The sequence below is a fragment of the Cyprinus carpio genome, chromosome B11 (genome assembly GCF_018340385.1).
Source record: "Cyprinus carpio isolate SPL01 chromosome B11, ASM1834038v1, whole genome shotgun sequence".
Lineage (NCBI taxonomy): Eukaryota > Metazoa > Chordata > Actinopteri > Cypriniformes > Cyprinidae > Cyprinus > Cyprinus carpio.
The window spans coordinates 17,112,577-17,137,136 of record NC_056607.1 but is presented as its reverse complement, the minus strand read 5'-3'; the positions used below and the strand labels follow the sequence as shown (position 1 = coordinate 17,137,136).

General features: G+C 36.9%; 1 protein-coding gene across 4 annotated transcripts in view; it reads right to left on the bottom strand.

The window, feature by feature from the left end:
* Positions 1-24,560, bottom strand: part of LOC109087963 (SLIT-ROBO Rho GTPase-activating protein 2) — a 91,705-nt gene that overhangs the window by 6,362 nt on the left and 60,783 nt on the right. For all 4 annotated transcript variants that reach the window (XM_042734258.1, XM_042734262.1, XM_042734260.1 and 1 more), the window contains 14 exons: positions 23,281-23,343; positions 18,699-18,914; positions 17,008-17,136; positions 15,741-15,962; positions 14,200-14,301; positions 13,318-13,515; positions 11,209-11,293; positions 8,768-8,795; positions 8,259-8,289; positions 5,868-5,928; positions 5,133-5,210; positions 4,903-5,037; positions 4,679-4,784; positions 2,027-2,251 (listed from right to left, as the gene is read on the bottom strand). In XM_042734258.1, the coding sequence (XP_042590192.1) occupies positions 2,027-2,251; positions 4,679-4,784; positions 4,903-5,037; positions 5,133-5,210; positions 5,868-5,928; positions 8,259-8,289; positions 8,768-8,795; positions 11,209-11,293; positions 13,318-13,515; positions 14,200-14,301; positions 15,741-15,962; positions 17,008-17,136; positions 18,699-18,914; positions 23,281-23,343 (1,679 nt within the window). The remainder of the gene's footprint in view (positions 1-2,026; positions 2,252-4,678; positions 4,785-4,902; positions 5,038-5,132; positions 5,211-5,867; positions 5,929-8,258; positions 8,290-8,767; positions 8,796-11,208; positions 11,294-13,317; positions 13,516-14,199; positions 14,302-15,740; positions 15,963-17,007; positions 17,137-18,698; positions 18,915-23,280; positions 23,344-24,560) is intronic.

The window sequence follows — 24,560 nt, the reverse complement described above, 5'->3', positions numbered from 1 at the left end:
ACAAAGATCGAAAATCACCCACATGACAGTGAATGAAAACATTTCTGAGAACCAGTTATGATACTCTAGTGTCCATGCTTCTTTGAAGCAAAACAGGAAGCAGAGCCCAGATACAAGGATCAAAGCTGGCCTTTCCTGTGGCCTCTTGACTCTAAACTGAACCTGTGCTCACTCAACTCAACTCCAGCACGGAATCTAATGTGACCAGAAAACAAACACAGTACTAATGCACAGGAAAATGGCTCGTTTCCAAGGTCATGAGGGCCTCAGTGCTGATAACAACTCTGTTATGCCATTCACAGGCCAAGAAACCCTCTAATACCCTAGTATTCATTTAGCAAAAAATCCAACTGAACAACCTGATCTCCTATTGAGCACTCAAGCAAAAACACTGCCTAATTTCCTGTCATCACTCTACTAATAAAAGCCGCTCTCTCGTAACATATGCTGGAGGAAATTCAAGCTCTGTAGAGTGAAAGTACTGTGCTCTACCCAGCTGGAATATATCTCACTAAAACCATCCCGGTTTATTACATAGACAGTTGGCAAGCATGAAGCCTGGGCTAATGAAAAGCTTAATTTCATTAGAAAGCAGCTTTAGACAGAAGGAACCTGAGGGTAATGACTGTATAATGCACTAATCTCTACCTGGTGTGTGTAGGGACCCGCTGTCAGACAGGTTTGGCAAAGTACAGGTCCATCACAGTTTCAGTGAATCTTTAAAATGACAGACTGGCCCTCATTGAGCAGTTAGTTGGGTGAAGAAGATCCTGTGATCCTCCTGTCACTCCATCTGAGAGACCCAGTGTAGCTTTGATCTGGGCTCTTAAGGTAAAATGATCCATGTGGCTTCTTCGCCCTCAAGCAGATGAGTTTGTGTTCACGGAGGTCAGAAGCTGCTGTGATTTTTAATGTCTTCCCCAGAGACACGCGATATCTCATTCTGCTCTCAGGATCAATCTTCGACAAAACTTTTACTTTAGCATTTCAAGGACACTGCGTAAAGTAAATTTGTCTGGGTCATTTTTTAAGGGCATCACAACATTTTTTATGAGATTCACTCAGAATTATAATTTTTAAAAAAAATAATACACCCTGACTACATAAATCAAACAAATGTTTATACTTTTTTATGCTTTTTATATGCTCAATAAAATATCTGAATATTCACATGCATCTCAAATTCAGATCTGAGGCTATAAAGATGTAAATGAAGTTAAAATACTGAACGAACAGTAATTCTTATCAGGGCAGGGACTGAGCATGCAACGTGTTAACTACAGTATGTTGTTAACGTGTCTCGACTTCACGTGACCTGGAACCTCAGGAAGCTGAAACGAGACTCTGACTAAACCCTGAGCTAAAAACACATCATCTCACCAGCTCAGTCTTAATTACACCACCCATGCAATCTAAACAATCCCGTGCATGAAAAGAGCCTGCATCTCACAAACAAACCTGACCTGGACATGTTGCTTTCTTTTCACGATGACACAACAGTCTGAAGTCATTTCCTCTATGACATCCAAAACAGTTACTAAAAAGCAGCAGGAGGGCATTTTATTAGCACTTGGCCTTGAGCAGGGTAGGATAACCTTGTTTTTCATTTAAAAACGGACCACATGTTGGTGGTTTGTGAGTCTGGCTGCCTGCCACTATTCTGGTTGCTTTCACGGTGACATCTTTTGGGAGTCTAGGTCATGTGCTGATACATGGAAATGTATCTATGCCTTCAACCACTGAACTGACGGCTTAAGTAAGCATAACATACGTAGGAACTTTAAAAAGTGACTGACTCCCTGAAGGTCTTTATAATGTCTCTCTATCTTTATACTGCTCAATCCATCATGTCTGACAGATTCTGCATTTAATCAAGCTCGTCTGATCAATTCATTTCTGGTTTTGTGGTTCGGCTGAGCAGCTGCTTCTATAAAATATGGGGCTAGTATTCACTGCCAATGAATTTTGCCAAGATTATGGGATTCGTTTTCATCTTTCTTTCTTACTAACTTCACTCTAGACTCACCAGTATTCCTCAGCGGCTCCTCCACGGTCATATATGGGGCCCTCCAGCTCACGGGGCCCTGGAAAGATGGTCTCGTGATGTATAATAATGGTTTTGATGAACTCGTTCACATGTGCCTGGCAGGAGACTTGGTCATGGCCCTCAGGCACAGACATGAGTGTGGGGCCGAAGCAGATAGCCAGGTTGTAAGGGTCCATCATGTTATCATCACTGTACTGGGACAGACTAGTTAAAAGAGAGAGAAAAATACAGAGTTAAAAAAAAACAGATATGAAAAGCCTGCTTAAATATTGCTATAATATCATTATTTGTTCCTGTTTGCAATAGTGCTACTGTGATGTAACATGGTGTAGTATTGCTGTACTGAGCAACACTGGTAAAATGACACTAAATGTTAAATCTGATTATTTTGTATGGAACTGAATAAAAGTGATATATTGATATTTATTATTAACATATTTCTGGTCCAATTTGTTTAACTTTCAGTAAAAGTGTGTTTTTTTATTGGCTTGTATTTTTTTTAATTCATTATCACTAAAACATCCAGAATTTTCGGTTTCGGCTCAGAATTTTTTTTTTATTTTAATTTTCAGGCAAGTGCATCCAGAATTTTCGGTTTCGGCTCAGAATTTTAATTTCAGTGGGTCCATAACAAATTATTGTATGCAAATTGAATGTCAATTATTACATTCAATTATTTTATTATACAGCATACACAGGAATCACCTTTTTTGCCAACCATACCCCTTTGACTTTATAATTTATTTGAATTTTAAGTAAATATTTTAATAACAAGAACACATTTGCATGTTCACTGTTCTCTGATATTGTTAATGGTTACATGACGTGCAGGTCAAAAAAATAAATAAAAAAAATAAAAAAAATAAAAATAAAGAAAAAAAAATCATTAAAAAGCTAATTTGAATATCTACTAAAACACAACAAATTAATTGGTTTCCCTCAATTCCTCACTCAACATCCATCACACACATCACAAAATATTTTGTATCTTTTGTAGTAAGTGTTGTATCTTGATAACCAACAACAACAAAAAATGTACACAATAGTCATACTATCCAGAAACATGTTAAAATGATCCCTGATCATATGACTATTCTCATGGAGACACCAGCTCCTGCTGGACTAATGTGAAAAACAGATTGAGTTCCAGACTGAATCTCTATCTACACTTCCTCGCAACAGCTCATTTATCATGAGCCTAAGCCAGCTTTCTCTCATTTATGTGTGTCTGTGAGACTGCTCTGAATTGTTACAACTTTTTATTTGTTCCTTTCTTACTCCACAGTATGCCCACTTCATTTGATTACTGAAAACTTGGGTGTGTCCAAAATGTTGGGAGAGATGTCCTTAACCGTATATGTTTTTGGGGTAACGGGGGTTGGGATAAAAGCAGTAGGGGCTCCAAACCAAATTTATGGGCACCATCCTCCAAACAGTTACAACTGCATAAGAGCTTCAAATGACCTATCTCTCTTTGCTTATTTCTGTCTGCATTGCCGTCTAAATGAGATCTCTTGATGTGTATTTGTGAGTGTATGCCATGCATACCTACGAATGATGCACATGATTGGCTGTAATGAATGCTAGAGCGCATTAGAGAGAGCGGCAGTTCTTCAGAGACCTATTCTGGCACCTCCATTTGACTTTTATAGCAGAGGAAAGATCTATCGGCAGTAGAGCAAACAGAGAAGCCATTCACCCAGGGCTACAGACGTCCAGCAGGGGAGCACTAATGGTGGCTTGATGGCGACACCATATTTCAACACACATTCGCTTCCCCCTTCTGGCTGTGATACGAGGGCTGGAAAGGGTTCAGATGCTTTAGGAAAACCAGACATGCCTGCTGGAGTAGAAACTAAGATCGTGTTGTGGTCTGGAGGGTCTTTCAAAAGGACCACAGGGTGGAAAAAAATGTAAGAACAAGAGGCAGAGATACGGAGGGACGCGTTCCAAGAGGCTTGAGTGCTGTAGCCCTCAGCTGAGGTTGGGTATAGGCCAACCTTCTCTTTTTGGTAAGAGAATATTTAAATTTGTAGTAAAAAGGTCTTGTAAAATGACAAGTTTAGACTGTACATAAGCTCTTTGTATGCTGGGCTAAGGTTAGCTGTAATAAATCATGGTAAATTGGCACTGGTTGAAAGGAATCGTTCATCCAAATAATTCTGTCATCATTTACTCACCCTTATGTTGCTCCAAACCGCTAACTTTCTTTTTATTCCTTTATTCACTGAAAATCTCATATCTTAAGGGATGCAAAAAAAAATTGACGAATGGACATATGTTATTAAACCATACAGTTTTTTCGCCAGAAAAAATAATTAATTGAATAATAACGCAGTAGTCTATGGAATTACACTGAGCACAAGCCATATGGACCGAATTTAATTTATTTAAAAGAGCTTTTTTGTCCTTTCCTTTTTTATATGGAAAAGAGCACCTGGGAAATTCTGCAAAACATCTACTTTTGTGTTCCCTGGACATAAGAAAGTGATACGTGGTTGGAAGGACATGAGGGGGAGTAAATGATTGTCACAGACCTTGTCTTGAGTTAAAAATCACAGACAAACAAAAGAACCCAATGACTTTGGTGGGAAAATTCATTCCAGACCAGCTCTGATCGGTGGAACTTACTGGTTGAGGAAAGCGAACAGGTATCTCATGATAACCAGGGTGTTGCTGGGTAGGGACAGCAGGACTTTGCGGATGTGGACAGCTCTGTCCTGGAGGTTCTCCATGGCTGGAAAAACAACATGAACAAGAGACGAGTTTATTTAGGACAAAAGCTTCTCCATTGTCTAATCTGGTCTGCAGTGCGCACGTGTACCGTGGGTGTAGAAAATAAAGCGGACACTCACAGACACAGGACATTAGGTCATGGAAGACTTCCTTAGGAAAGAGGGCGTTCTCCAGGCCTCTGAAGTAGAGCTTTAACACTCCAGCAATGGAGTCCATATCGTGATCGTTTTGGTCCCCAGCCAGCGGGTCCTCACCTGAGACACAAGAAAGTAAGAACCCTTGAAGAATGCAGATTTGATTCGAAATAGATAAAACAAGGCTCAGCATATGACAGTCCAGAGAGACTCACCTCTTTCAAAGGCGTTCTTAATATCATTGACTTCCACTTGAGAGCCAGACACCCTGAATATGCCCTCATGATGGAGACCTGTACAGACACAGAGATGACGTTATGGACAAAGAATAGACAGGAAGTGTCGTACTGGTTTACTCTGGCACTTGAAATGTATGTACTTCATAGTAGATACTGATATAATCCTAACGATCTCAACTAGGCTGGGTCTACTGAATCTACAGCATCATGGCAAAAAAAAAAAAAATTTTTTTAAAATTTTGTAGTTTGTCTGAGTTTAATGTGATTTGGATAAAATAAATAAATTGATTACTTCATAATTAATAATCAATTAATTATTAATGAATACTAATTATACATTTTTATAATAATTTTACAAATAAATAATTTTGAATTGTATGATAAAATATATTCCAGATTTTCCATGACACAAGTAATAAATGGTATATGAAATAAATAAATAAAGCTGGGACTAAATTGAGTTGAATCCTCAAATTAAAAAAAAAAAAAAACCTGGATAGTTCTATAGTAATATAGGTTGTATATACTGTATGATAAAAACAATAAATGAAGCAGAACAGAACACTTTGTTCATTTCATCAGGGAAAGTCTAGAGAGCAGCACAGCAATAGGGCTTTTGGCAAGAAAAGGAGAGCGAGAGCGAGAGCGAGAGAGAGAGAGAGAGAGAGAGAGAGAGAGAGAGAGAGAGAGAGAGAGAGAGAGAGAGCTCACCGTGTCGACTGATGAAGCGAATACAACTCTCCACCATCAGGGGAATGATTTGGCTGGACTCCTAAAAGAAGGGGGAAAAAAATATAGAAAACAAAATTTGAAGGAGAAAATATGCAGGTCTGTTCAGATGGTTCAGGGGGGTTTCTCTGGACATTTTGCAGCACAGGAAACCTTTCTGAACAAGGGTCTCTGTTTCTCGGCAGAGTACTTTAATAATAATATTTGCAAAGGGAGGCAGGCATCAGACAGAATTTCAGGAGGGATGAAAAAGCAGCACAGTTTGAGCCATGGGGGAATAGGGCAATGGTTGCTAGGCGACAGCTTCTCTCGACAGCTTCCTTTTGTTTATTTGGGTAAGCAGGAAAAGGCTAAGCGAAGCAGAATTTGGGCCACGTCTAGCCTGAACTTTACTGCTCAGAGTCCAGCTCACAAACTCTTATACATACAGGAGTATAAAGCATCATTTGGATTTTTTTTTTTTTTAATTCCCCCAATAAATCTTTTGTTTCTCATATCGTTTGTCTTCTAGTCACAGAATACTGCTCTTATATCATTATCCCTCACTAGAGGGCGACATGAACATTGGGGTGGTTAAATGAAGTGCTGCGGTGGGTCCTTTTCTTTGTTCGCCCATACTGTAGGGTGGTAAACCCCTGTAGGGTTTAGGTTGTAGGACGTGCACACTAAATTTATCTCACTGGCCCATTTTACAAATTTATCCCACTGCCATGTGCACAATGATTGCAGGGTGGCACCGCTTTATTACTGTTATATTACTTATCCTAAAGAGACATACACTGAACACAAGTACAGCAAAAAATCTTCATAGACAGTATTCATACAAATACACGTCACACGTCACATGTAAGTAGGGTTGGGAGTGTTCGACTGTGATTCACAAAGTCTCGATTCAATTCCAAAATGATTTTTAAAGCATTTTTCTGCAATTTTTTAACCTCAATGACAAATTCTGGGCAAAGATTCTGCATAAAAGCATTAATAAGATATGTCTTCTCTGTTCCACCAATACTGTTTATCAGGAGAGTGACAACATAAAAAAAAAATGTATGTATACAGTACAGACCAAAAGTTTGGAAAAATTACTATTTTTAATGTTTTTGAAAATACAGTACAGACCAAAAGTTTGGAAAAATTACTATTTTTAATGTTTTTGAAAGAAGTCTCTTCTGCTCATCAAGCCTGCATTTATTTGATCAAAAATACAGAAAAAACAGTAATATTGTGAAATATTATTACAACTTAAATAATTGTTTTCTATTTGAATATACTTAAAAAAAAAATAATTTATTCCTGTGATGCAAAGCTGAATTTTCAGCATCATTACTCCAGCCTTCAGTGTCACATGTAACATCCAGTCTATCACATGATCATTTAGAAATCATTCTAATATTCTGATTTATTATGAGTGTTGGAAACAGTTCTTCTCTCAATAAAAGGTTAAAAATAAAACATTAAAACAAAAAAACATTTATTCAAAAAAAAAAAAAACAAACAAAAAAAATATATTCTAATAATATATTTTCTTTACTATCACTTTTTTATCAATTTAACACATCCTTGCTGAATAAAAGTATTGATTTTATTTAAAAAAAAAAAGAATAAAAAAAAATTACTGACCCCCAAATTACTGACCAGTAGTGTATATTGTTATTACAAAATATTTATATTTTAAAAACATAGCTTCTTCTTTTTTTTTTTTTTTTTACTTTTTATTCATCAAAGTATCCTAAAAAAGTATCACATGTTCTGAAAAAATATTAAGCAGCAGAACTGTTACCAACTTTGATAATGAATCATCATATTAGAATGATTTCTAAAGGATCATGTGATAATGATCCTAAAAATTCAGCTTTGCATCACAGAAATAAATGATAATTTAAAGTATAATAAATTTAAAAAACAATTATTTTAAATTGTAATAGCCTAATATATCACAATATTAATTTTTTTTTCTGTATTTTTGATCAAATAAATGCAGGCTTTATAACAAGAAAAAAACCCCATCGAACTCTGATGTCCTTGATTGTTGTCTAATTATAGATATATTCATTTATATACTGTTTATCAGGAGAGTTAACTCATTTAAAACTAAAGATATATTCATAATATAATAAACAAGAATAATATTAAAATAAATAAATAGTATGAATACTATTTATTAAATGAATAAACAGTATATTTAAAATATACCAATTAAATATTATCCCAACACTACACACCTATGCCAATCCACTGTTTTCCCAGCACTGCACACCATTGTAATGTTTTGTACTGCATATCGATTTCAATAACAGCAACTGATTATGATCTTTAGTGGATTGATCCAGAATCAATTCTGGGTCAGTTCTACCGGTGACTGGTGATAATTACCTGTTTCCGAACAGTGGAGTTCCTCCGTCCGCTGATGGACACAAGCAAGAGAGCGATGGAAAGAAAAAGAGAAAGCTCTGTCATTATGATGGCTCATTTTTCCTCAAACTGCTCTAATTTCCCTCCACATTCAATTTACAAACTGCCCGTAGCCATTAGACCAGTAGAAATCACCCTCCCGAGAAGGGTCCTATTTTAATACACTGGCCTTAAACACACACACAGAAAGCCTTTCAGAAGTGTTAGTTGTGAAAGCGCTTGTTTTGTCTCTTCTGTGAACTCTTGTTTAAAGGTCCGTTCTCATTTCCGTACTCCATTATAGCTGTAGAGTAAATCACCTACTCCTGGCGTCAATAAATAAATCAGCAGATGTGAATTAAAGATGAATGTGTCTAGACAAGATATTCATCTATAAATGGCCCTGAGACGTCTGCATGTGTGCTAAATTAATTCTTGAGTGTAAATGTTTGCATCTTGTTTGGTTTTGTTGGCTGTCCAACAGCACTCACCTGGCAAGGCAGTAGTCGGTCTTCTGACCTGAATGGAGAGATACAAGGAGAAAAAAAGGAAAAAGAGAGAGAAAAACAGTTAGACGGAGGCTGGATTTGTGAGGAAGAGGCCACAGCTGGACACAGTTTCCTTTTGGGAATAAAACACTCGTCCCGCTTCTTGTCAGTCACGAGGACCTTCCTGTGGGACACATTACCCTCCAAATACATTCAGCGGCATCACAATGTGCTATTTTCCCCATCAAACGTGCAACAGACTTCAATGGGCTAATCATCCAAACCACTGTTTCCTTCAATCTGTCAGTTTACTCAGTAACAGCAGCTTGATTTACCAATGCATTTTGACTTTAAAATTTGTTTTTGTCATTGGACAAAATAAGAAAGACAGCTTGTGAATAACTGAGGTGTTTCCAATTTGCTAAACAAATTACGTCAATTTGAAATCAATCCAAATCCCAGTAGAAAAATGATCGAGGTGCTCTGAAGAAAATGTGAGTGGTGTTTGTCCATGCAGAACACACTGCCATGATGTTGGAGTCTATTATCAGTATTGATTAATATTGGATATTTAATTCTACATGCCTTTTGTATAATTTTTACATTTAGATTACATTTGCCATCATCTAATGCTCATTTAAATGTATGACTAATAATTACTAATAACGTTATCTTTGGCAAATCTCAAAATAATGATACATTTTTCATACTGTACATTATTATGTTGAGCAGCAAATCAGCATATTAGAATAACATCTTCAGCTAGCATGCTTATTTTATGATAGAGTAATCAACACCATTGCTCTCTCCATCACACCTAATTATCTCTTCGTTATCCTCTGTGCTATCAGTCTGATTCTCTCAGTTTCACTTCCTGTTCACTGGCAGGCTGAACTGACTGGCTGACAGTACCGTTCTTTCTGGAGGAATGAACGTGGGAGGATAAAATAAATAAATAAATCAGAGTGAAAAACACACCAGGAAATCCCCGCTGTGCTCTTCTCTTTCTTACACAGACTAATTTTCTCGGTTTTGTAGCATGGCACATGACCTTTGACCTCCACCATCCAGGACTGCCTATGAGTGAGTGGATAAGATCATGCTAAAGTCCAGAGGACAGCAGTACAGAGTGGCACTGCGCTGTTAAAGCTTCATGCTCTGATGAGACTGATGACATCAGTACCATCCTCAAGCTCACACATACACACACACACACACGGTCAACCCAGTACCCTCTCTGCCTGACACTGCAACATCCCACACATGCATATTAACCCTAACCCTACACATAAAAGATGAAGATATAGATAAATAATGAAATAATAATTGTATAATTTGAAGTATCTTTGAACACACAGACTAATGATAAACTGAAGGCTAATTATACAGCACTGTTCTGTCTTTATGAGGGAGACATTTAAATCATTTACTCAACTGATTTGTTCAAAAAACTGATTCATTCCAAGATGAAACAAGTGTTTACATGCACTATTTTTCACTAACCCCCCCCCCCCCAAAAAGCAATCTACTTACAGATTTGAAAATTTTTATATGAACCTTAAATTTTGCAATCCGATTCACATATTTGTTTGCATGTGCATTGCACAAAATACAAGATTTTAAATAAAACTGAGAAAATAGCTAGTTGGTGTTACATGAGTATTTTTATGGAAGCTTATTTCCGCCACTGAATGAAAAATAAAAAAGGTAATTGCGAGTTACAACTCTGAATTTTTTCGTCGCAATTGTGAGTTTACATCTCGCAATTCTGACTTTTTTTCTGACTATAATAGTTACTTTATAACCTGCAATTCCGAGTTTATATCTCACAATTCTGAGAAAATTGCGAGTTTGTATCATGGCCAGAATTGTGAGATAAAAAGTCACAATCACATTTTTTTTACAATTATTATTCAGTGGCGGAAACGGGATTCCATATATTTCTTGTTTCCTATTGATCAGATTATTTTGTCTACACCACCCCTTCCAAACCAATAAAAATTTCATTAAGATCAAGCTCAGTTGGATTCATTTAGGTGTTGACAATGTCTTTCGAGTCTGACTGAGTCATGAATCCAATTACTGGATAATTTGGTTTCATGTACAGTAAACATATTGTCTTTATGAATGACTCACAATTAATCACTTTCTCAACCAATTCATTCAAAACACTCATTCTGGGAACTGTGTGTTGCTCTGGGAAGTACAAAGGTGGATTCTGCTTTGACTTGTTTGTTTTGAAGTATTTTCACTTGTTAAGCACAAAATAACATACTATTATGTCTAAAATATATTTTACTCCAAATTAATGTGTTGCTTATTGAACAAAAGCAATATTACATTCACAATATCTTATTGATGGCATTAGCATTAACATTTAAAATGTGCCCAAACTACAGCTCATAAACCCACATGCACAAGTCACTTCGAGAAAGATTACTCACTTTCTCCCAGAGTCTTTTGGATCAGGTCATGTTTAGCCTGTAATTTGGTGATGAGGTTCCTGCCCTCCAGAAACTCCTTCAGTTTCTGAAATAGAGAATATAAAAAGTTTCAACTCCAGCATAACTGCTAGACCATCTCAACACTTATGAACAAACACTGCTGAGAAATTTCATTTGAATAGCTATTAAGTGCGCAGTATAATCAATCTTCCTTCCTTTTCTCGGCTTTCTGGCAAAGGTTCCTTCCTCCACCCCTTTCAATTTGCTGTGTAGCGAATTGAGACTATACATCTTGTTGGCGTAAACATTAATTTCATATCCACTGGAGCACAGGGAGGCAATGGATCTATGTGCTCTAATAGCTTATGGCTCTTTGGGGGCGAGAACCCTGACCTGATGGAAACCTGACAGCGGAGAGAGACAGAGGAGTCAGGAGACGGATGGAGAGAAACCTGAACTGCGGAGGGAATGAGGGAGCTGGGTAGACAGATGCTTACAATTTCATCCATCATATATCACAGCCATACCAGCATCACAGTCATGCAGACTCAGGAAGGATAGCCAACACTTGGAGCCATGCACTAGTGCTTTTGGCAGAAAGAGACGAACTGAATGTACATAGGGAGTTAAAGAGAAAGAAAGAGGAGAGAGGAAGATATAGGGGAGGAATACATCAGGATGTGATCTAATGAAGAGAATGTGATAAAACTGCCTGCACAACATCAAGTGACAAACCTCTGCTTTCTAATCTTGTGCTTCCATTGATCATATGTGTAATGTTAGACCAGAGTGAATGGAAATTCATGTTATTATTGTTCTTTTCTGTTCTACCTTTTGTACTCAATTTGTTTATTTTTTTAAAGCAGGTATGTACCAGAAAACATACAGTAGACATACAGTATACTTTGAAGTATTGGCTGCAAACAGCTATCGGACATTTCAATCATTATCGGTCAGAAAAAAGAGAGTTCACTGAACACACATTGACAATAGCTGTCACACTATATGGTGCTTAAATGGGGGGGGGGGGGCATTTTATCTCTCAAATCCAAAGAGATGTTCTTTATAAAAGTTAAGGATCAACCACACCCCCCTAAAACAGCTCGTTCTAACATGCCCCCACATCTCTATGTTACTATGTGGGAAGATTTGCATAACGCCGCCCAAATGTTCACGCAAAAAAAGAAGGCGTAATGTTTATTCTGTCTGTTGCCGCCGCTGCCATGTTGTGGAGTTGCTGTGTGTTTTGTTGAAGTGAAACTTTGTTTGGCCTTCCAAAAGAGGACATAACTAGAAATCAGTGGTTAATTTGTATTTCAACACTGTTCCAGAACAGTCCAACCCAAATATTCAGATGTGTGCTGCACATTTTATGGAGGATGAGGACTGTTTCCTGAACCAGTAGCCTGCAATGCGTCTGTGGCCCAACGGCTGTTTGTATAAAGTTGGGCAGTTCAAACTTTGCAAGGATAGTCTGGCGCTTCCGACTCACAGCCTGTAAGTACATTTTTTATATTTGAATAATTTGCCAATGATGATTCAAACGCGAGTGTTTGAAACCATCATACCAAAACTACTGATATAGAAAACAATAATTTATTTAACTATTTTTATTTTTTTAATCCTATACTTACTGAGTTGAGAAAAAACATCCCCATGTGACCCCAGTTTTCACTTAAAGTTGCCGCAAAGTGCTATTAGTGGCTCCCTGGCCATTGCTATTCTGCTGCTGCTGTGTTCTGGGTATTTTGTAAATGTGTCTGGAGAACAAATTCCTCTGTAATTTTATTTGTCGAATTACAATGTAACACAGTTTCAGTTGTCTACAAACAAGCACAGATCAATGAAGAGCAGTCAACTGCAGCAGTCTCCTCTAACCGCTGTGTTTTCAATCAAAGGCTTCTTAAAAGACAGAATAGAAAGGACATTAAGCTGTATCTCAAACACTCAGTCTCTTATCTCTCCCTTCATCACCCTTCCTTTTTCATTTCTCTTTCTGTCCTTTCATGCCTTCAGCTACAGAGTTCCCACTGTCCAATCCTCCACACCCTTTCTTCAACCCTGTGACCCTGTATTAAACTGATTTCTCTCCTTCTCCATCTCATTTACCGTGAAGTAGAACTGTTCTGTCTCCTGCTGGTTGGCTCGTCTCTTGGCGAGGCTGGGTTTGCTCATGAAAGATTCAGACACAGTGGACTTGACCGACTCCATGGAGTTACTGTGGTGGAAGCAGTCAGTCACATCAAAGTCCTCAATGGTCACTATGTCCTGGATGGTCTGTAGAGTGGCCTCCATCGTCTTCTTTACCTGGAGAAAGAGTATGTACATTATAGCTGCTACACGTTGGCAATATTACAACGTACAAAGTGAAGCAACAGCAATTTCTCCTGCTGTAATCACTCTATCAAGATATTTCATTTTACAGACTGGTGCACTGCATTAAATCATTTTCTTGGTTATTATTTCAATCTTGTTTTCCATTAAATGCATCCAAACATCCTTAAAAGAAGATAAGGAACACAATTGCATATGATATTAAGATTTCTTAAAGTCTTGAATTAAGTTTGTTTCTCAGACCACTGGCTAATTGATTTTTATATTATTCATAAGAATAACTTCACTGCATTTGGTTAGATTAATAATTTAAAGCAAGAAAAAAGATTAGGCCAACTTAAAAATTAATGCACTTCGAAGAATTTTTTTTTAAGGATGTTTAAATATGTTTACTGAAAAACGGGTCAATCTTATCTTATTGGTAGCTTAACATTTTATCCAATTAGCCATAATATTTTTCATAGTATCGATTTAGACAATAGTGTCTGCCAAATATACAAATGTAAATAATTCAACTCCGTGGATTTAGGAATGTATGTGTAAAGATGACAGCTGAATCAAAAATGCTTTTACTCAATGCTTTGATACAAAAAAGTTTCAAGTTTGACAGATGTAATATAAACATAAAGAATGAATGTGCACACATGTGTATGTCACCTCTTCATTCTCTATTTTCAGTGTGGACAGGCGGGACTGTAGCTGCTGGCATCTCTGGATCAGCTCTCCCTGCACGGGCTGCTGGGCACACAAATGTCCCATCTGAGGGAGAAAGAAAGAAGAAAGTGCTTAAGAACTTCAACAGCAGAATGAAGGAGAACTAATGCAAGTCCATCTCCAGCAGTGATAAAGCTTATGTCCCCATATGCTTTGAAGAACGGAGTGACACGAGCAAGCCTCTATCTGCCTCTCGCTCACTCTCTTTCCCACTCTCTCCTTCTCTTTTTTGCCCATAACAGCTGGGGAACATCTGGCTCACTGTGGTCCACCCTCTCCCTGAGGGCTGAACACACGACAGGGCACACGTGCACTGGGGAAAACCAGCTGCTCTGTTCATCACACACATACAAACATCCAGGACCCCTGATGCAAGTTGGATAATTACAAAAACATCAGCATAAAGTTCAGCACAGCAGAAAACATTGTTGATTGATTTCACTGAAAAAATGCAGTACAATTAAAAATGTTAATGTTTAGGTTGAACTGTAGTGTCTAATTTTTTTTAATGCTAAAATACTTCATTCTATCCCAGTTTAATATTCACACTGTGTCTCTATAAGTTTGACTGACCAATGACAGTGCTTAGAAAACCTGTTTGTAAAAATCATTGTTTGGTTTGGTGAAAATAGTGGCACAAAACAAAGCAAAGCAAAACAAAACAAAACAAAACAACAAAAAAACAAAATAAAAACAAAACAAACAAAAAAAAACTACCTTTTAAATTAAGAATTAACAAAACTAATAAAAAAAAAAAACAAAATTAAAATTAAGAATTAACAAAACTAATAAAAAAAAAAAACTCAATTAACTGGCTGTTTGTAGGTGCTATGGCATTAGGCACTAATACAAGTGTCAAAGAAAGAACACATTTCACCTTCAATAAAATAAAATAAAATAAAATAATAAAATAAAATAAAATAAAATAAAATAACCTGTTGTGATCTATAAGCACCTATAAGGTTAGCAGTCAATTAGCCATATTAATAGAGAATAATATAAAACAATAACTGGACAGTCTAAATGACAACCTATAATAATACAGGGCTGAAGCAACTGTGGTCTCTCAGCAGGCATGTCTGTCACTGTGCAACAATCTGATTGAGCAATGCTTCATTCCTCTTGAGGTGTCTGGGTTTGTTTGGACATGCAATGAGTCACAGTCTTGCAAGAGTCACACGTAACAGCAGGACACATAGTCTCAGAGAGACAATGCTGATCGTTGTGTAACAGTACCGACTGGTATTTAGCGAAGCTGATTTCTTGATATCATCAAGATGTTTGATATTTTGGAGCAAAAGCACTTGGCATCAGTAAAGCTGCACTCAGCTGCCTAAGAATGTCTGTGTGTCATTGTTTACCCACACTGTGAGTCTGCTATTGATATATTGCTTGGGGCACGAAAATAATTACCGTCACTGCATATTCCATTACTTCATTTCACCACTGTCATGTCATAAGCAATAATAATCACACCAACTGACCATATCACCCATGTGAGACTGGAAGTCGAAGCGCATCGGAGGGCAGAAGACGTTGTTGTAGGTCTCCATGAGCCTTTGCTTGTCTGCGTTGGCCTCCAGGTTCTCCGCAGCATTCTCAATGGTCTCTAAACCCCCGTGCTTGGAAGTCTCCACGTTAAACTCGGCCGAGAGGTAGGTACGCAGTGCACGGTTCAGGCTGGCATGGTAGCCCAGGTCACAGCACTGAGAAAGGGGAAAAAAGGGCGACATTTGGTTGGTATTTTCAGCTGTGAATGTAAAAGCTGTGAATTGAGAAAGGCATTAAAATCCAGAAAAAAGCACAACATCTTAGAAAGTGACTTTCATTCAAAGGAACTTAAAGTACTTTTAATTAGTACTAAAACTGAAATAACTAGTGATAAAATAATAATAAAAATAGTCTGCCCTCTGTACTCCCTCTGAAACCCATTTTCATCTGTTAACCCATGCATGGTTAAAACTTTACTTGTGTTTAATAAATTCTCAATGGTGGAATTTAATTACTTGATTATATTTTTATGCAAAAATGAATGAGATGACCATCATACGACAGCTCAAAAAAACTTTTTTTTTTTTTTTTTTTTTCAAATTATTGAATTATAGAAAAGTTTTGTGAGAACTGTTAAAAGGGACTTCATCAAAATGTTCATCAAAATTAAAACGTTGAGATTAATCACAAACTATTTACATACTGACATTCCAAGTTTCATTTCATCAGCTGCCCTGAGCTTGCAATCTATACACCTGGCATTGTAAGTTTTAAAAACCCTTAGATCAAACTAGTTCAAACCAGTGTTGTTAAACTAAAACGATGAAAAAGATAGAAAAATCATACTGAAGATACTAAGAACTAAAATATTACAGTTTATACATATATAAAGCTAGAAAAAAATGATAAAAGCACTAATAGAAGCTCATTTAAAATATGAATGAAAATATAAATCCATAAATAATACTAAAATAACATTGGTTAAATCATTATGATATTAAGTAAAGATCATGTTACATGAATATATTTTGTAACTATTTTATCCTAACAAACTGTGCATCAATGGAAAGCTTATTTGTTCAGTTTCAAAAAATGTTCCAGGGTCCACAAAATGTTTTGTGGTCCAGGGTCAGAAATATCAAAAGTTTTAAGAAGGGATATTTGTGAAAAAACAGTGTTGTAAACATTTCTTTATAACAATACACTAGAAACACATTCCTGAACTGGCTCTTTGGAGAGATGAGATAAAGGTGGACTTACATCTATGAGGTCAGACAGATCATGGATGTAGTATTTGAAGACGCAGCTGTTGGTGGCCTCCAGAGCCAGAAGGTACTCATTCCTGGCTTTGTTGGCTTTTAGCTTGTTCTCAGTGTATTTTGTTTGCCGCTAAGAAAAAAAAAAAATAAAACCAGGAGGATGAGACAATGGTTGAGAAAAGGACAAATACTTTATTTCACAGTTCATAATGAACACAGGCTTAAAATGTCAGTGTTTACTACTGTCATGCAACAAAGCTCTTAAAGTCAAGCATAAAGTCATAGAAGTATGGGGAAAAACATCTGTTTTTAAATTTTTGTGTAAAAATAAAAGTTTGGAATAGCATGAGGGTAGGTAAATAATGACAGACTTATTTTTGTGGAAACAAAACCTTTAAAGCTTATATTAAACATGAGCTCATGATGCATGGCATGTTGTTTAACTTCTACTAGCCCTCCCTGAATAGGCTCATGTTAGAGCTGCCACCACAAACTGTACTACATTTCCATCTGTAAATGCTGCTGGGGTGACCACAGGCACTCTCTAGTGGGACACACATAGAGTAGCTGCTGTTGGTCTTGTGGAAACAGAGGTGGCCCTGGAACAACCCAGCGATGATCCCATCAATCATTTCATAAGCTGGTGGTACTGGACAGAGATGGTAACCAGAGGACTCCAGAAGAACAAAGACATGGATTGACAACAATATCTGGCCCAGACATGCTAATACCTGCCCCCTGCCACCATGTCATCTCATTACATCATCAAATGACATTCTACAACACAATATATACAGTCACAGAGGAGCCATTCACTTGATGAATTAAGCTGCCGTTTAGTGCTTAGGATTACCATATCGAATTGGAAATTTCAGGAATTTTGCAGAGTGTATAATCAAACCTTGTTTCACCATAAGAGTTGATTTTGTGATAATGAGCAGCTGATTGTATTTTATGCTGTGTTACATTGCTACTTACAAATTAAATATGTAAAATGACAAGAAAAGACCATTGTTGGTCACCAGTTGTGACTTATCTCACTCTTTCTATATTACTATTCTATGTAAATGTATATAAAATATAGTTTATAATATATTTAATTTACATATATTTTAATTTATATTTTAAGTGAAGTGAAGTGAAGTGAAGTGAAGTTAAAGTTAAGTTAAGCTAAGGTAAGGTAAGGTAAGTTAAATGACATGAAAACCCCACTGTTGGTTATCTATTCTACAGTATTACCGGTTTTAATTTATTTTCATTTTTTATGAATGCAGAATGGCGTGACAAATCAGAATCAAGTATTTCAGAGCATCGTGTGATAAGTATAGTATTATTTAGGCATGATAAGCATGGATTCCGTATCTGATGCATGTTATAAATTAAACCAATGTCAACAGGCCATTAAAGCTGTAGAGGATCAGGTTTAGGACCCTCAACACCATCTGGCAGTGACGGCATCCTCTGTGTCTCTCACCAGCTCATTGCTCCCTGTGCTCTGCATCTTTCAGCCTCTCTCTCTCAACTCTATCTCCTTTCCCATTTCCCTGAAATCTCCTTCCATCTGTTCATTCTTCTACTGCCCACGTTCACCTTTCCTCCACATTCTCTGTTTAAACTGTCCAAGAAACTCTGCATTCTTCTCTTTCCTCACCACATCTCTTCTCATTTAAACCTTCTGATCTCTCTGCTCACCTTCTCCTTCATCTTCTCGATCTTCTTGACGGAACTGCGGCGCACATGTTTCTCCTCGTTCTTGATGTTTGCGAGAGAGTCGGGCGAGCGCTGGGTCTGCCTGTCCTCATGTCGGACGCTGCGGCTCATCTGTTTCTCCTCCTGCTTCTCTGCCTCCTTCAGCTTGCTTTCAGCATTGATGCTGTCCATGTTGTACATGTGATAGGTCTTCATCACCTGTGCAGTAAGAAAAGGAGGTTCAATGTGCATGAAATCGTAGATTAGACAGATAAAATGCATCATGCCCAGTGATGTATGTCATTTAAATGTGATGAATTAGATTTTGCAAAGAAATATATGGAAGCCTTTTTTTGCCACAGGAAAAATAAATAAATATATAAATAAGGTAATTTTGACTTTTTATCTCACACTTCTTTTACAAGATTTCTAATTGCAACAAGCTCAATTTCCAATATTTTTGGGGTATTGTTTTTTTATCAGAATTGCAAGACAAAAGATTGAATTATAAGATAAAAAATTTGTACTAATTACCTTTTTCATCAAGCTTTCAATCAAGCTTCCATATAAACGGCAGTACAAACAATTGAGCATAATTAACTATATTAACTATTTCAGCATGACTGAAATAGTTAATATAGTGTTAATAGTTAATATAATATAATATAATATAGTGTTTCTTCTTTTTTTTTTTTTTTTTAAATGATCCTTACATGTGGCAAGAACTGGGCTGAAAGAGGAGAACACCTGAAATTATGACCTGTCAGTTTCAACATGCACACAGTTATTCATATAACAACCAATTTAAAAAACAGGCCCAAAATCATTCACACAAATGCTTTATAACTCACAGTCAGGCATGCAATACCTTTTTAGCTCAATGTGTTTGTATAGGCAGAGAGGCAACGGGACAATGACTTTCCATCACAAGGACTAAAACTCTAGCAGAGCCGCTCTGCTGCAGAAAAGTACATAATCTAGCCCAATTTATTAGCCCTTATTTCTTACTGCTTATGACAGAGAAAGAAAACGCACAGCACAGATTTATTACTTTGGGTGGACTGCAAACAGAAGTCATATACTGTAAAAAGCATACTCTATCATACACTGTAAAAATGAAGCTTTCTTTCTTTTGAAATAAAAAAAGTTTGATGAAAACATGCTGAACACTTCCAGAAAACAAAACTTCCTTCTGAAATGGCCAATCATGTAAATGTAGATGTAAAAACACCTCATTCCAAAGTTTCTTACAATAGCTCATCAATAGCTCAATTCTTAAACACCAGAAAAAGTAATAAGAGTAAAATGTGGGAAAGTTGTTAGAGAGAGATATATATATTGTGTCATATAAATACTAAAATAGATTAAATAAATAAGAAATTATTATTTATTACTATTCCATAAAATAAAATTACAAACATTACAAATCGCAAGGGACATCTAAAATTTTATGACCCCTATAAAGAGCAGTAAGAGACTATGGTGAAAGATCTGTAATTGTCATCTGTGACTATTGCCAATGAATGGAAAACACCACCAAGCTTGATAGTAAGTATTCAGCAGATGCTAAATTTGGGAATGGGACTGAAGGGAGGATCTCATTCCAAACTTCTGCTCCTTTGAGAGGAATGTCACAGAGTGACGCCATTCTTGTACTTGCAATCAAACACACTGCCAAGATCGGAGAGATGATACCAAGCCATCGCTCGCTGTCTGTGAGAGAGAGAAAGTTAATGGACTCCATTTCCCTCCAATTACACTGGCTTTCATGAAGGTGTCAGTCTCCATGATTGGCATAATAAATTTAATACGCTCTTTGCAATGTCATCATTAAAAGGAAACACTTACAGGAGGAATTTGGCAAACATAAATGTGGGCGGCTCTCAATGGACTTTTCTTGCTCTTGTAAAGTGCAAAGAAGTGTCAGGCTCTTTTCCAGTTTTTAAAGGAAAAGTTCACCAAAAATGAGTCACAGAAGAAAGTTTTGGATCGACACAATGGTGAGTAAACGATGACAGAATATTAATTTTTAGGTGAACTACTGAACAAGCCACCGTTGAGCTTATAAAAAAAAAAAGAATGCTAAAGATTGTGAAGAGGAAACTCAATTCATCACGTTTTTCACAGTTTCAGCCCTATGGGGTTCCTCTCTGATCCAAAAGGCTGAGATAATCATCATCAGCTTTTCCATTCATTCTTTCCTTTCTTCATATAAAGCACAGATGTCACTAAAAATGGTGCCAGGTTTATTTTCATCATCCTTAACTCTTTAATTAAAGCCTCTGCTTATTTTTTTATGGGTTATTGAAATGGGTTACAGTCATTTCCCAGGAGAACATGTATGTGCGGGGGGGAATCTAGTCACCATTCAAAGAAAGCCAATATCATGGGTCCTCCCTCCTACCACATTTGAGCCTAGAACACCCCACCCTAAAACCAAAAAATACCTTCCTCAAACACAAAAACAAACACAAAGGGCATTTCTAATTGAATTTCTTCTCCAAGTAAAAATAAAAGCTTGAAATTATTCTTTCTTGACGGAACCCGCACATGTTTCTCCTCGTTCTTATTCCTTCCTCCGCTGGGTCAAAAACAATGGAATACAAAAAAATGTGCCTCCTTCAGCCAAATTGATGCTGTCCATGTTGTACAAAGGGAACATTTCTAATTGAATTTTCTGTGTATCAGAAAGCAGCACCACCATAACAAGGCATGAAAACAACAATTCTGATTATTTAGCTGCGCCACTAGGCATGTATGCATGGAATCCTTGTGCAATGCTGTGTATCAGAAAGCAGCACTCCCCTAACACAGCAGGATAATAACATGACTTACAATCCACTGAATCATCCCTGAATTTTCCGTGCACCACTGCTAATTTCGGCACTGCCGGGGAACATGGGTTTCTGTGGTTGTACAGATACTGCAATGCTAAGTCTGTAAAACAGTAATCATACTGCCACTAAGGGTTAAAACTGAGGTTAACTGCCATTAAAGGTTATTTCGTGCTTAAACGTAAACACTGAAGGAGTTCCCGATAAGCCACTTTCCAAAAATAGGGTACATGTTGGTATCCCACTTCTTCACTACTTTTATTAAAGCATAAAAAGCCACAAATCTAATGTTGTTATAGTGACATAATTACTGTAGATGTTACGTAAATCATCACTTAAAATTAACACAGTATCAAAATAGCATTAAACACATTACTGTCTGTATTCATCTAGTATAACTATTCAAACCTGTTACCAATCTTATTGTAAAATTAAAAAATGTTCAAGCAAATTTATGGAATTTATTTATTTTACATTTGGTCTATCTGATTTCAACAATAATAAAATAAAATAAAATAAAATAAAATAAAATATATAATATTTTAATTAGCTTGTCAGAAATATGGCTAACACTTTACAATAAAATGTCATTTGTTAACATTAGTTCATGTATTAACTAACATGAACAAAAAATTAACAATACACTTATTACACTTTTATTACACATTTGATAATGTTTGTTTATTAATTTTAGTTCATAAAAATATGTCGTTCAACTTGTGATTTTAATAATGCATTAGTAAATGCTTATTCAAAATATCAATAAATACTATAGTAGTATATAATTTATACTAAAGTAACACTGCATTTAGTGATAATTTATTGAAAGATTAAAAAGTCTTTGGGTCCTAATTTGTACCCTGTTCATGAAAAGTGTCGTAGACGTACAGGTAGCTTGTTCATATTGTCTATTTTAAAAAATAGCATATTCTGTGGCAAATAATTAGGACAGAATATAAATTGATTAATGCTTGAGGAAAACTATAAAACATACAGCATAGCTGGAATATCAGAAAATCTTCTATGACTGCAGTAAATAATGAGTGAGACTTAATTCTGCACTTCTGACCCACAACTGTTGCTGTTCATTACCATCCTAAAAGCATCATCACCATTTGGAGAGCTCTTATACTCCATAGTGTTCCTCTGTGCCACTGCAAAAGCAACATTTTTGCTTTAGAGTCTCAGGCAGGTTACACACAGTCAGTCTGCATGCCAGCAGGTTAGATTCATTGCTGACTGACGACTATAATTACCATCACTCACTGCTTGTTCATACCCCCTGTGTTACTAAGGAATTACAAGGACTGCCTGGTAAGATATTGTTTTGTTCACATACACACAAACCCATTTCAAGGCACATAAACATTAAACGGTTCCTTATAGGCCATTTGGAACACCCTGTAACACAGCCACACACAGGGGGCCACACAGTGACTAAAAGCTCTCAAAATATTTTCAACAAAAAGAAAAAGTAACTAACGCCTCAAAAACACTGATTGGACTACAACCACAAGAGACCAAAATAGCCACTTGACTGAAGCAGTGACTCAAAGCCTCATCAGTGCAGAAGGCTGACGCAGAGGAACCAAAGATATTAAGAGAAAGAAACTGAGGATTCATGCACTCCGTTTGAAAAATTGAAAGTGACAAACAGATTATGAAACATGGAAAAACTGAATAAAGATGAAAGCCTCAGATTTAGTGCTGAAAATAAAGTCACACTCGACTATGCTGTGCTTGCATCTTACCGTGTATAACTCGTTGAGGACCTTCATCAAATCCTCCTGCAGCTGGAGGCCCACTTCTTTACTCTGTAAGAAAAACAAAACATTAATATAAAACAATAATGGTGTAGATCATGATCAACAGTTGTTTCCTGTTCTCTATTACAACTGATAATCCGTTTTGGACTGTGCGCCCTGAAGCTGTCACTGTTGAACTGATAAGATGTTTTCTGCTCTTTCAGTAATAGAGGTCAACACCAGCTTACTCCAACATCTATACAATACAATCTCACCCAAATGGTCACATTATACTGGAACACTGCACACTGGGCCGGATTAACCATTCAGGCATTTGGGCACGTCAAAAACGGGGCCGTACAAAGAGTTTTAAAATGGCGCACAATGGCCAAAGCCTCTTTCATTTCAGTTGTAAGTACGTCATATTATGGAAATAAAATGGGTTGAAACATCAATTTATTTATGACTTTAAAGGGAAAGTTCTACCCCCAAAATTCTGAGAGAACTATCCCTTTAAGTCACTAGTGTTGTTTACGTTCAGTTACAGTAGTTCCGCTTGCGCACTTGTCTAAAGATTATACTTCTGTTTGAGCCGTTAAACAAAACTGAAGTGTACAGACAATGCAAAAGTACTGAATTTCAGTTCAGTGTCAATCAATTACAATGAATGTCAAAAAGTATGCAGCTGAACTGAAACTGGAAACCCTCACTTGTGATTTTGATAAGACTTCCTCTTAGAGACTGTGGAATAAAGAGGTCTGGTAAACTCTGTGTGAAATGGAAATGGTGGTTTGCTGTTCTGGTGGATGCTGGATCTTGTAAGGGGAAGTTCGGGAATGAAGGCACAGCATGACATGAAAATGAAGTGCTTGCGAATTCAAGTCCAAACTTCAATCGCTGTGGGCTGATAACTTGGGAGCCGGCCAAGAAGAAGTCTAGCATTCACTGAGGGCTTTGACTCAGTCACTCCTTCCTTATTCCCCACATTGACATTTTGTGAGTGTTCCTGTTTTTGAAGGTCTGAACAAAGCTTTTTATGGCTGTTTTGGACAGATGTCAATTAGCTCCTTCGTCCTGAGACGTGATGGAAATGATGGAAGAGAAAAGAAATACGAGGCTGAAAGGAGATGAAGTTTGTGCATGGGCGTAAAAGACAGAAGGGAAGTTAAGGGTGAGTGTGTTCACAAACAGTCAATCTGTCAATCTTCACAGACAGTGATCGTCAAGTCACACAGTTCCCTTCATGTTCCATTCAGAATGGAAAGGCTAGAGTTCATTTTAACCCT